At 37.4% G+C, this 14,505-nt stretch overlaps 1 protein-coding gene across 7 annotated transcripts in view; it reads left to right on the plus strand.

The window, feature by feature from the left end:
• Positions 1 to 14,505, plus strand: part of ARHGEF28 (Rho guanine nucleotide exchange factor 28) — a 258,757-nt gene that overhangs the window by 74,481 nt on the left and 169,771 nt on the right. The window contains exon 2 of one of the 7 annotated variants that reach the window (XM_039857459.1): positions 1,659 to 1,718. The exons of 5 other annotated variants lie outside the window; for them this stretch is intronic. In XM_039857459.1, the coding sequence (XP_039713393.1) occupies positions 1,659 to 1,718 (60 nt within the window). Of the gene's footprint in view, positions 1 to 1,481; positions 1,719 to 14,505 lie in introns of those variants that run through there. One more of the 7 variants, XM_039857457.1, reaches the window with a different exon arrangement.

A 14,505-nucleotide genomic window follows, 5' to 3' on the forward strand; every position in this document is an offset into this window, starting at 1 on the left:
ATACATGACTGTTTTCCTGGAAATCTGCCTATTAAATAGCTCATGTCAGTTAGATTGCCAAACTTCTTTATTTCTCTCATCTTTAATCTTGTCCTCTTCACATTGTGGTCAATCTCTCTGCTCTCTTTCCTGTAGCTGCCTAGTCCTTTCTAGGAAATCTCTTTATAGAATATCAACATGATATTTGAGAAAACTAGAATGACGACAATAATTTGGGTTGCATGCAATATAACCACACCACCACAAATAATGTAGAAAGTGGTCGTGTTTTTTTTTTTATTACTGAATGTTCATTCATTCATTCATATTTTCATTTAGTCAGTAAAAGTTGAGTGCCAACTACATGTAACGTATCACATCTTATAGTTTTCTGGACATGAGATGGGGTAGAAAAAGATAAACCATAATTGTGGGGTGTAAGCCTGTGAAGCAGCAAAGAACTCTTTTGCTCTTGTCATGAAAATGATGCTGTTATAATGAAAATAGTGTTTATTAAAATGGAATTCTTTCATACACCAGTTAGGAAGAGCTTAGATCTCCTCAAGCTATATTCAGGTATGCAGAAGAAATGTAGTTTTCTGCATTTCTTTTTAAGAAGGTTTTGTCCTCCTCACACCCTGTCCACTAGGCAGCAGGAGATAAAATGAGTCCACTCCAGTAGATATAATCTGATACAATGATATAAATAGTTTCTTTAGATTTTGCATGCTTACTTATTTAGATAAAATACTCAGTGTCTCATATATTTGGCTTCTTCCTCTGTTCCTTTCCAGGGTGGTTTCTGCATGTATGGGGAGGGGAGTGCAGATCAGGGGTCTCCTGACTTCATACCAGTCCTCGATTGACTTTTCCATCCTTGGGTGTCTGGCTGGGATCTGAAGATGGAGTCAGCAGCTATGTAGTTCATGGCTTGCCCTCTTTCAGCCATGTCAGAGCCCGGTTGTGCTTCTAGCTGACCTTGACTCCATCTCCTCTTAGCTCTTGCTGACACTCTCTGGACCCCTTCGTGTCTCTATCACATCATCCAGCCCATGGCCTAGGATGTCACTCCTATAATCTCTGCTGTGGGGACATCTTTTTTCTAGCCAGGCCATCCTTGTGGCCTTTCAAATCAGGTTAATCTACATCATCCTCAAGGTTGCATAGAAACTTCTGGTCCATCCACACAATACCAGAACTCAAATGGGCTGGGGAAAGCTAAATTAGATGCTGTCCTTCCGTCTGCCTGGCCACTCCACATGGCTGTGTTTACTATGCTCTGACTATCTCCTGGGCTGGTGGAAGAGCGGCCTTCTCAAATTACAGTGGATCAAATGTTTCTTGCTCTTGGAGCGCCCCATAACTGGGGCAAAAATCCAGAGAAGGGAGATCAGGGCATTTTTGCTCACTACCTTAAGATCTGAAGAGCCTTTGGGGGAATTCTTAAGGCCTTTGATTGTTAAAAACAGCAGTTTGATACAAAATGTATTAATTTTCAAATTCCCTCATAACAAAAGATGTTCAAACTCATAACCTTAATCATTAGTTTTAAAATAGAGATTAGAGCATTTCATTATTTAAATTCTTTGTTTCGAGAACCTGGAGAGCAAGAAATTCGTGAATCTAGAATTCTTTCCTTTCTCTCTTTTCTTTTTCCCTTTGGCTCTGAATGGCAAGAGAAGCCACAGAGGCTGTTCTCCGTGGTGACCGAAGGAAGATGGGGACCTTGGAGTAGGAAGGTGAGGCACATTCCTTTTCCTCTGTGTCCATGAGGGACTCTCTATAGTATGAATTTCTACTTCAGGGTTTTGTGGACACTCATTGGTCAAAAATTTCCTTCTTCAGCCCTCCCATTTTATTGCCTTGTTGAGTCACTGCTTATATTAACTCACCCTGTGGAAACTAAAAAAATATGAAAAGTAAAGTAAAAACAATAGATCCTGGTGAATGGGCACAGAGGGAGATATCCTGTGTCTGTAGTACCTGCGGTTTGATCTGTTGGTCAATGACTAGGTATATTTTGCTACAGAAGCTGCCTCTGCTTGAGTGCAATAGGGGCCTTTGCCTAAAATGTACCTGAATTCAGCTTATTAGGCTAGCTGTTTTTGATTTAAAATTGCCCTATTTAAAGGTTTTATTTATTTATTTTTAAGTTGACAGTGTTTTTGTGTGTATTTTTTCTTTTCTTTTTTTTTTTGTGACCATGCATTCATAGTTGTCAGTCCTATGCCTTTTGCCTGGAAGCTGCCGACTCTTGCTCTCATCTGACTGTACTCCCTTTGTCTGAGATGCCCTTGGTGTGAAGGGCTTAGCAGTTCTGTCATGAGCCCAGTGCTGGTCCCACCCTAACCTGGAAAATCCTCTGCAGACCTAGGCACATAGTGCCTAATGATCATAGCTGGGAGCCCGTCAATTATAATCTGTTGCTGCTATTCACTGCTAATTGAAAAATAATTAGCACACAAATATATCTGACATATGTGGATTTAGAGATGGAACAGCTTCCATGCTCAACTGTTCAGTAGACTAAGCAAAAAGATTCATTGTGAATATGTAACAACTTTTCAGAAGGAAGGGAGAGAGACATAATTAATATTCTTGAACATCTACTACATACCAGAGATCGTGCTGGCTTTTTTGGTAAACCTTTTTTCTCATTCCCATGACTTACACAGTGTGCTAAGTATGGTTTCCCCTACTCTAAGGTCACAGATTATATGTCCAACGTTGCACAGTTATTTAATGGGTACTGTGGGACCGTCAGACTGGCAGGACTCTCCATAAATGTTTGTGGAGTGGGTGAATAGAGCAGAATGGCCCAAGCAGATTTCCACATAACCGTTTCATCTCTCATCTCACCAAATATTTTTCAAAGTGTATAATGTTTTGTTTATCTTTTAGGAAGACCCACTTAGCTTTCAGGATGTGAAAATTATGGGTGTGAATTTTTTTGCTCTCTTTGGTTGTTGGGCATTTGCATACTGATTTAAACTTAACAGTGTTACTTGAGATGTGAGTTCAATATCTAGAAAAACTCTGATGAAAAACAGACAGATGATTATCTATTTTATGATAAATCTTCATTAATTCAGAATTTCAGAGGCAATAAAGACAAAGAAGATGAGTGTGTGTGTGTGTGTGTGTGTGTGTATAAACATGGCTAATCAAGTTTTAAAGTAGTCGTTCTTTGTGATCTGGTTTAATGAGCAGATCAGGATAATCTCTCTCTTTTAAAATGTAGACAGTCCTTTTAAGATCTTAAAAATAATCTCTTAATTAGCCAAAACATTTTCTTTCAAGAACATTAGTGTGCTAGTCAACCTTTCTTATACAGTATGAAAACATATTTCAGTCTACATTTTAATTTAAGAAAGTTTTACATTTTTAAGATGTCTAAGAAAGAGATCAATGTAATTGTTGTCCGGTAATTATTCCTTTGCCTGTCAAGGCCAGTTTCCTTTCTTCTCCATAGACAAGAAAAATGGGTGTTACTCGCTTCCATTTGGAGAAAAAGAACGTTTCTTAGGAAAACAATTTTCTACTTTATAAAAACCAGTTTTTACATCTATGGTCTAATTATACCCTTTTAAGTGCCTGACAAGGATCATTTAAAGCTTATTAGTATGCTCCTCTAAATGAAAACAAAACAAAAAACCAGTTCCTTCATTAAGCTCAAGAGAAAGTTCCTTGTTCCCAAATCCGTTTAGGAGGATAAGCCATTCTAAATCTCCTCCTACACCCTTCAGACTTTCTTAATAGCACAGAGGTGTGGAGGGACATTTTAAGCCCTAAACTGGCCTGGCGACTGCTTAGTCATGCATTAATAGGTCTAGAAATGGTTCTGGTGTACACATGAGGGGAGTTAGAAGTGCTCAACTACAACCAAAGCCCTGGCTCTCTGGAGTGGATTCCAGAGTTTGCATTTGGGCTGCCTTCCTGAAAATATTAGGCTGGAAAACATGATCTTCTGTCCTCACTCCCTTTTGAGTGCCTTTTCTCCAGCTCTGTGTGGAATCCCTTACTTGTTGTCTACTGGCCCGCAGAGGTGCCCCTGCCAGGATCTGCAAGGACATCACAGGCAGGTCTGAGTGCCATCAAATTAGGATAGGTCTGAACTTTATTTAACCTACTCACCCCTATAAAAAAATTCTCATTTCTGTGTACTACTCCTTCAGAACTTTGCGCCTCCTAGGTGATGATTATGTAATCCTAAAAAAAAAAAAAAAATCACTGCTTTTGAAACAGATACATTTTGGAAAAAGAATTATACAGAATATAATACAATCTGGACCCGAATAGATTTTCAGTTCCAAAGGTTTTCTTTTCTTTTCTTTTTTTTTTAAGGCAAGCTTTTTGAGGTATAATGTGCATATAGCAAAATTCATCCCCTTTAGTGTACAGTTCTGAGTTTTGACAAATGCATATAGTCCTGTAACCAGCAACACAATCCAGATACAGAACATTTCCACTGCCCCCCAGATGTGGCCCCGTGTGGCCTCTTTTTGTAGCAAATGCCTTTCCAGTCTTTAGCAACTGCTGATCTGCTCTATTCTCTATAGTTTTTCACTTTTTTCAAAATATCGTATAAGTGAAATCATACACATGTAGTATTTGAGTCTGGTTTTTACCATTCAGTATAATGCATTTGAAATTCATCCATTTGTTAAATGTCCAATAGTTTTTCCTTTGTATTGCTGAGTAGTATTCCACTGTGTATAGGTACTATAGTTCATCTGCTCATCTACTGGAGGATATTTGAGATGTTTCCCATTTCCAGTGCTTATGGATAGAGCTTCTATAACCATTGGCACACAGGTTTTGTGTGAATATAAGTTCATGCAATACCTAGATAAATACCTAGGAATGGTATTGCTGGATGATATGGTAAAATTGTGTTTATCAAAGGATAATCATTAAGTTTATTTAAAAATTTTTAATTGTAAAAGTGATACATGTTTACTATGGAAAACTTGAAAAATATAGAAAAGTACCAAGAAGGTTAAAAAAAAACCCCTTAATATATATCTTTCATTTTCATCTGGGTATGCGCATATTTAACAAAAATGGTTGATATTTACCTGTTGTTTTGTGACCTATTTCTCTCTCCGCAAATATTTTTCTGTATCATTAAATGTTATTTATTATAACTTTTAATGATTTCATTATACCCAGGAAGTCAATTTGATGACAGGAGTATCATATATCATGCCAGACTAATATAGGAGATTTTTTGGTACAGAACTCAGAATTCCTTAGTTGTAGCTGTTTGCACATGCCTAATCATATTTGCACATCCCTATATCATGTGAATTCATTTAGGAGCAGGTTGAACTGATATGGCCAGTTGCTTCTGTGTGAATATGCCCATTAGGTTTGAGGCTGTAGATATGAATAGAATTTCAATGTATTCCACATTATTTTTTCCCTTGTGTAAACCCAATAGCTTTAAATAGTGACTGTGAGAATATTACTGTTCTCTCTTTCATAAAAGAAATTTTTACTATTTTTCTAATTAAGATTAGAGACTATTATATATTGAATAACTAGCTAATAACTCAAGCTTTTTTTCTTTTTTTTTTTTTAATGTGCTACTTGCATTACCAATTCAAGGGAGGTCTCTGTACTGAGATAGTGAGTTTGCTATTTTTGTTGTTATTTGGGAAAACTAGGGATGTTCTTAGGGGGAGAAGTATATTCATTTATGTGCCTGGCTTGCAAAGCCCCAGGCATGTCAGGTGTATTTTCCTAAGAATAGACTAACATTTAGCTGTGTAATGAAGAATAGAAAAAGAGTGTGAGAAATACTGCCATTTGCGACAAAATAGATGGATCTTGAGGAGATAATCATGCTAAGTGAAACAAGTTGGACAGAAAAAGTTGAGAACCATATGATTTCACTCATATGTGGAATATAAAACTGAAAGCAACAAATGAACATGACAAACAAACAAAAACTCATAGACACAGACAACAGTTTAGTGGTTACCAGAGAGAAAGCGGGGAGGGGGAAGCTAGGTAAGGGAAAGGGGGTCAAATGTATGGAGATGAAAGGAAATTCAACTTTGGGTGGTGAACACACAATGCAATATACAGATGATGTATTATTGAATTGTACACTTGAAATCCATACAATTTTACTAGCCAATGTTGCCCCAATAAATTTTATTTTTAAAAAAGAAAAAGAACGTGAGAAGCGTTTAAAGACTTGGCTTCTATTTTTGGACGTCTGGCAACCCTTTCTTTACCTAAGCATCAACCTTTTCTTCTGCCAGGTCTCAACTTCAAGACATATTTAATTAAGAAAGCATTAAAAATAAAATTCCCCTCAGAATCGATTACTGGAATGCCACTAGTAATCAAGGTGACTGACTTGGACGACATGAGCTACTTCCCCTATTGGACTGAGCGTGGTTGCAAAGAGTAAATCTTTCAAAATTTAAACCTGAAAGTATGTGTGCATACCAGCGCACCTGCTGACAGAGTGAAAAACTCACTTCCAGCCCAGAACAGAGAAGCCCATGGTTCAATCTTGAGAATGAAAAGAAAGTTCTTTGGAGCTCCTGGCCTCTGAATTCCTTGTCTTCTAGGTATGGCTAGCCAACTGTAAGCAAAAATTAACATACATAGATACTAGTTTGTGGTCTTGCTTGCAAACATATCTAAAACCTGGCTGTAGCAGCAACCAAAAATAATTTATTTTAAAAGAGTTGATTTAGAGCTTAGTTTGGTTTCATTTTTGTTAAGGAAACATTTAAAAAGAATCAAGACTATGCCTTCCAGTTAATTGGGAAGTAAGGAGTTTTAAACCTGATTGATTCACGAGTAAGCAAATTAGTTTAGATCGAGAGTGTATCAACATGGTATGTGATCAATTTACTAAGCACAGTGTAAGTCGCTGGGAGTAAGGCCAGCCAGAATACTATGTGAAACAGTGTTTCAAGGCGGCTTTGTATTCGGGCAGCTTACCTAGTTCTTAAAGAAATGAGAGAACGACATGTTTTATTTAATTTGTATTTTGGTACCTTTTAAGCAAACTAGGCATTTTTAAGTACTTAATGTTGTCCATAGCCTTTTGAAGCTTTCCTGTATTCCTGCTGCCCAACTGTAGTTTCCGCACAGTTTTGAGTGATGTTAATCTAAAGACATTAGCTTTCAATCTTGTTCTTTCTGCATAGAGATAGAAAGCTGGGTCTCAAAAGAGAAGCAGAGCTCTCACACGAGAAGTTCAGTGTTTGCACTCAGAAGTGAAGGCATGTAAACTAGTCTTGTAATGATTTTAGATTTTTAGATTTTTAGAGTGTTCTGAATGACATATGGCATTTAGAGACTGGAAACATTTTATAACTCACTGTTTAATATTTTTTCTTTGCAAATATATTTTTTTTATTGATTATGTGTTCTTATGTCATTTGTTTTCCTGTCATGATCATTCAGAGCCCATTTTGATCTCCATGTGAATTGGTATAACTGAAGCAGGAGAAATTTAGATTAAATATCAGGAAGAACTTCCTGAAAAGTCAGGACTATGAATATTAAGAATATGGAGAAATTTCTTCTAAGAGACATATAAAGAGAACATTTTACAGTAATCTTTTTGTATGTGGGGGGTGGGCGGGGAGTTTGGCTGTGTCTCTACTCAGAATTAGGGGGAGGGCATGAAATGATCTTTTGTGACCATTTTCATTTTGTGCTTTTGTGATTCTCTAAATATCAGCAAAGGGGAAAAGCCATATGTGTCCAGTGTGAGTATGAATCATTTTCATCCCTATGTGTAGGTATTCCCTCTGACAACAGGAACAGATGGTCATCTAGTTTCCTTAAATACTTATATTGGTGGAGAGAAACCTCTTCTCCAATAAGGAAGAGAGTCCATATTTGGACAGTTTTAATTATTACAACTAATTTTTAATTGTTTTCTAAAATCTACCTCTGGTAATTCTCTCGATTGGCTTTAGTTTTGCCCCTGAGACATTGTGTAGCAACTCTGCTCTTTCTTGTAAATAAGCCTTCAGAAGTTTGAGAATAGCTTTCATATCTTCCCATTAAGTATTCTTTTTGTCAGAGTGAACTCTTAATTTCAACAGCCTTTCTTCACATGATGTGAGTTCGAGAGCAGTTATCACCTTGGTGGCCTTCACCATCCAGTGAAAACATGATGCCTCTAGTTAAACAAAACCCGGCAGGTTCTGCTCAGCACAGAAGACAGTTGAACGGTTCCTTCCCTTGTTACGGACACTGTCCTATGGTCTCAGGTTGATCTTAGCTTGTTTTGGACAGCAGCATCAGACCGTTGACCATCCTGAGATTATTGCCATTTGAAATCTCTAGATCCTTTCCACATTAGTGGTACTTATTAGGTCCTTTTCCATCCTCTGTCATGCTGCCGAGTTTTCTTTAAGTACAATACTCTCATTGATAGTCAGGAAGTTCACCTTGTTAGTGTTGGCCCTATTCTTTTTGGATCTTGATTTGTAATAACTGACCTTCCCAATTTTGCCCCTGCCGTTTGTAAATTTGATAAGGATGCCTGTTGAAACCATTCGTAAACATGCAGAACAGGAATAGTCCTGCTTTTTCTTTTTGGAAAAGCTTCTCATTCTTAAAACAATTATTTCTTTGTTTTATCCCAGCGTAGTGAAGAAATGGTTGGGTTAGGGGCTGATTGGATCCCGGGTGACAATTGGTGACTTCCCTTTGTGGTGACTACTCAGATCTTTCAAAGTTTTTAAATTATAAAATATTAAAAATATAGAGAACAATGCAGAAAATAATACAACAGAACCCCCTTTAAACTTATCACATAGAGCTAAGACAAGCTGAAAGGTTAATATTTTTCTTCTTGTTCAGAAAGCTAAAGAATATTCTTAGTCACAGAATGCTAGTATGTATCCTACTACACTGGATACATAGTACTAAATGTCTGGCCAAGAGAAGGTTCTCATTGGGGAATCCTGATGAGATCAGTCAGTGAATGAGCAGCCAAATGAACCTGGGCTAAATATGTTCTGCAAATCATGTGTTTCTGTGGCTGCTCTTTCTACTTTTTGTGTTCTAAAGGAGCAGTTTTAATGCAGGATGATTGACCAAAGATTTGTGAACTTGCCCCAGAAAACAAAGAAAGAGTATGGTTCTGGGCATTAAAATGTGAGTTTTACAGCTCAAAGTGCAGTCAAGGAAACAGATAATAAAGATGAGCAGAAAATTAGGAAATGGTAGAAAGGCCTGGACATTATGAAGGGCCTTGGAAATCTCACTGGGACCTGGAAAGATTGACCCATAGTTATGCATGTATAGTTAGAGGCATGTCTTGGCGTCAAGGTATTTGCAGGGATTACCAGTGCTCCAACTGCATCTCTGTAAGGACTTGGCTATGAGAGGTTAAGAGACTGCCTGACTAAGACTCCTAACTAGCTGTGTGACCCTGGCAAATTATTTAAGCACTCCCTTCCTCAGTTTTCTCATTTGTCAAATGGGGATTATAAGAGACCATCTACCTCAAAGGATTGTTGTGGGATTAAATGAGTTAATATATTGAATGTAGTTAGAAATAGGCTTGACAAATTGGTAAATGGTGAGATATGTTGCTGTAATAATGAAGATGACCAGGACATGTCCCCTAGGCTAAAGAACTGTTGCAAATGCTGCTTTAGGGAGCCTCAGTATCCACGCTAGGTCTCTACTGTCAAACTGACTGAAATATTCAGATTAGTTGGTTGGGTCTTCTTGTCTCTAGGACAACATTGTGAATAAGTGTAGAAAAATTCTCACTCTCCGGGTTTTCCATTTCTAAAAGTCATTTAGATCGTCGTCCTTTAATTTGTATTCATTATCGTGTGACCCTTTATTTCAGTGCACAGTCAGAATATGTTACATTTCTCATATAGTCACTGATTACATTTTAGGTAGACTGTTGCTTTTTGATATTATGGAGGCAAGTACTTTCCTTTTCTCAAGAAGGGGGTCCAAATTATAGTAAGTAGCTAGTTTCACCCAGATTCTGTGGATTACATTTTTAGTTTCAGAGAGTAGAACTTCCCAGGTTAGGGGCTTGTCATTTTGGAGCCTGTAAATTCCTATGAACCATCTACACGTTAATAACTGTTTTGAACTTGAAATAGCAGTAAGCAGTAGATAGATCTGAATTCAAACCTCCGTCATGACCTTCTACCTTAGCCCAAGTCTCACTTTCTTAATTTATAAATTAGAATTATAAAACTCTCCTCGCAGTGTTACGGTGAGCATTAGATGTATATCTTGACAGTGGTATATAGTGGTATTCAATGAAAAGTAGCTTATCATTCTGTTTATAAGTATGTAAAATAAAATTTAAAGAAATATACCCACTTTATCCTTAAATCCAGAGTTTTTTAAACAATAATCTGTCCAGGCAGACAGATTATTACTGTATGTTCTTGCAGAATAGTGCTTCGGATGAAAGTGCCTCTCACCCTGTTAACAAGATGAGCCAGCAAGGCTGAAAGAGAGAACGGTCCCTGGATACGATCTGCAATCGATACAGGTCAAAACTATTTGCTGTGAAGAGGGATGTCTTTGAAGATGGATGTCTTTAGTGGCTTAAAACTTTAGATTTGAGAAAGGAAAATGTATTCTCGAGGTTACCCTAAAAATTAAGTACCCGTTTAGAATCTTTTGGTCTTTTTACTAACTCTGCATGGCGTCTTTAATCAAACAGATGAAGACCAACATCTTGGATGTCTTTGGGATAGTGTGTATCATTGAGCTGAATTGTTTTTAACGTAATGATCAGTTGAAGTTCTTTAATTTTTCACCTTCTCTGCCTTTAAGCTTTAAAACAAAACAAAACACCTCAAATTTTTTTATCTAGAAATGTAGAAAGCTCTTGATGATCTCTGTGATAAGAATAATCCATTTTTAGCAATTATGTGCTCCATATGTTCAAAATTTAGCATATTGGGTTTGTGGGAATGCTTTAATTTCTGTAAATATTAGTAACATGTTTACACTGACTCAGGGGGAGTTACATGTGCTTTCCTTGCGTGGTCAAAAGGTTTTGAAGATGTGTAGTTTGGAAGCGGGGTATAACCAGTTAAAAACCAAATATGAGTCTGTGTCTATTCTGTTAGGAATGAAATAACTTCAGGGCTTACTATAATTTAAGGATTTCTTCAGCTAGACAGATGTCTTTAAAAACATTTTGAGCCTTGAGGGCATGCTATTGGTTAGCTACTAAAGAAATTTTTCAGAGTAAAGGGGTCTTGTGTAATAAGTGCTCACTCAGGTTTAAGGAAATAGTTGGGACACTGTGGCACGGTCAACAGAGTAGCTGACAGGTTTCTATGTTGTCATTTACTTTGAGAGGAGACTCATAGTTACCGTGTGACCAGCAGACTCCTTTTTGAATTGTTGATTTTGAAGGGCCAGGGTAGTTAATGGACTGAGAATCGATGTTGTGCCTCTCTGACTAGTAAATTATAAAAGTCATGTGTCTGTGGAAACTTTTAGTATCCATTAGTTGTACTGTACTTTTGGGTAATTGCAAGAGGCCCAGGATAAATGGCATAATTAAATCAACAGTGTCAGAAATATCCTTTATCTTTAGGAATGACAGTTAAAATAATGCAGTTTTCTTTTATTATGTAAACAATTCTTTATTGATGAAGCTGTTCTCTCTCAGCTCTTCTCTTTCCTGAATTGAGGGACGCTTGCAGGAGTACAACTTCTGGTACTATGGGGTAAAATTGTCGAGAGGGTAGTGGTGGTGGTGGTTATGGTTGTGTGTGTGTGTGTATGTGTGTGTGTGGGGGGGAATGGGTGTGTCTGGAGTGAAGGAAAGGGAGGGAGAGGGGGAGAGAGATACACAGACGATGTTTTTGAAAATAGCCATGCGAATGTGATGGCATTGCATAGCCATCATTTCCAACACAACATATCAACTCTTGGCTTTCTTCTCATGTGTTTTTTTGTTGTTTTGTTTTTTTGAAGTGTAGAATTTTTCAATTTTGATAAAGCTAAGCTTAAGATATAGTGACATTATTAGCTCTTAGATGTTCTGGGAGTCACGCATTGTGCCTGAGCCTATGGCAGAGATTGAGCCAATAATCAAACCATTTCTTTCCTGTGATGGGCACACAGCTAGAAAACATTCCCTAGTTACTCTTTGTAGTTGAGTTCTTGCCAGTGGAATAGGAGCAGAAGAGATAGATGGGTGTCATGCTCAGGCTGTGGTAGTTTATATTCTTTTCTCCTTTTGCCTGGAAAAGAGCAGGGTATTGGGATCCAAATGTTGTAAGTTGCAGAGCTAGAAGACTGTGGGGACCTGGGTCCCTGGAAGGCTACTTGAAGGAGAGTCACCCAAGCAGCAACACCTGCAGTGGCATTATGAGCAAGAAATGAGCTTTTACTGTGTTACACCAACCAGCTTTGAGGGGTTCTCTAGTACAGTAGCCAGGTTATCTTCCTACCTACCCTCATTATCACTTAGTTTAAGGCACTGGAGCAGCTCCCTTCATTTCATACCCACGTTTGGACATGGGGATCAAAGCCCTCCTTGGTTGTTTCTAACAGATTTGCTGTATTCCTCACTGATCTATCCTTTTCTGTTTCCTTTGCATTCACTCCATTCTCATTTTTTTCTCTTATTTTTTAAAAAAAACAACTTGCAAACCTTGTAATTCATTTCTTAGCCTCCACACTCTCAAAGGTCACCCTGACCACCCACTCTAAAATAGCTCCCTGAGAACTTGGCATCATTTTATTGTTTTTAATTCTCTGTATAGCACTTATAATTATCTGATATTTTCTTGTTTATTGTGTCTTCCTAACAGAAGACTCTAAACCATGGGAGCAGGGATTCGCTCATTTCACTGATGCGTTTGTCATTTCCCAGAACACACTGTAGAATGTACTCTAATAAGGGCTCGATAAATATTTGATGAATAAATATATGAAACTATTTTATTTTGAATTAAGAAAAATGTAGCATATGAAAGATCATACTGGAAACACACAAACAGTAGGAAGCAATTCTTTTGGTTTACAAAATGTTCTTTCCTTTTAATTTAATTTTTGAGTCCTTTTTATGCAAAAGATGCTGTCGAGGTCCTGTGAGACCTAGAATCTGCCAGATATTTGAGGGACATTTGGGATGAAATAATTCATTAACATCCCTCTTTACTCAAAAAAAAAAAAAAAAAAGGAGGTACTTTACAAATGAAAAATAAGGATTACTAACACTTATCGAACTGTTATCTTTATGCCAGGCAGAGGCATCCATTATCTCATTTGACTGGCACTGAAATCTAAAGGAGTATCTATTGTTAATCCTCTTTACAAATGAGGAAAGGAAGGCACAGAGAAATTAAGCCACTTGTTTAAAGCTAAATAGCAAGAAGTGGCAGAGGCAAGATTGGGATCCAGGTCCTCGTGCACTTCACCACCATGCTCACCTGCCCTCATTATGTGACAGGGTAAAAATAAGGATGAAAAGAAAATAAATTAATAAATAAATAAAACTAGAGGCTCATATTCTGGGCAGAGGGAAAAGAAGGAATATAAAGTAGGGAGAGCTAAATACTATAAGAAAGGTTGAGATAAGGTCATGTGGAGTTCAGAGGGGTATCATGGAGGCCTGCCTGGAAGAGATGGCCTTATAGAGGTTGGAGTGGGCAGAAGGGGTAGAAGCAAAGTCTTCACTGATGATGAGAAAGTGTAAAATCCTGGAGGTTTCACTTCAGGGCCTTCTGGAAGAGGAGCAGACCATGCTTCTAGGCAAATTACTATTAGAATTTGTGCATAAAAGAGGAATGAATATTGTGTGTCCTTGTAAAGGTTACGCAGAAGTACAGATAGGTTGTTGATTTAGCACATAGCACACGTAATACTGCTCAGTGCTCTCGTGGCCTGTTGCTTACACTGCTACCTATTCCAGAAAAAAAATTAAGATACTGAAAAAATGAGTGCTCTGTTGATCTTCTAAACAGACTGTGTTAGCATCCAGGTCTAGAAGAATGTGAGAACTGGTATTAATTTGCCAACTCTGTTAGTGTGAACTATCTTCAGGATAAAAATATCTCGTTTTTTTTTTTTTATTTTAAGTTACTTTTTCTGCAGTTTAGGGGAAATACTATTTCTAAGTAGAGAGGATTTTTACTGATAAAATGTAGTATCTTGTTAATGGATGTATAGTGCTTACTTTACCTTTCTACTTTTATTTCTCTGAATCCTGTTGCTGGATCCAATGGTGTGTGTATGTGGAGAGGGAGTTCAGTGTAATTTCATCAAATAATTTAGCCTTCTGAGCACAATATCTTCATCTGTAAAATGAGGGTAGTGAAGTGATGCTGTACTACCAATCTCTGTTTTAAGAAAAATGGAGGAAAGTACCTGGCACACAGGTATTTAATAAATGTTTCTTCAGTGAACAATGAATACTAATAATACTGATGTTGATTTTAGTACTATTGGCAGCTAGCTAATTTAGTATTTATTAAATTATTAAGCACTTATTGTCAGGTGCTGAGCAAGTGTCAATATGTCTGATTTCAT

Source organism: Pteropus medius, unplaced genomic scaffold (assembly GCF_902729225.1).
Source record: "Pteropus medius unplaced genomic scaffold, Ma_sr-lr_union100, whole genome shotgun sequence".
NCBI lineage: Eukaryota > Metazoa > Chordata > Mammalia > Chiroptera > Pteropodidae > Pteropus > Pteropus medius.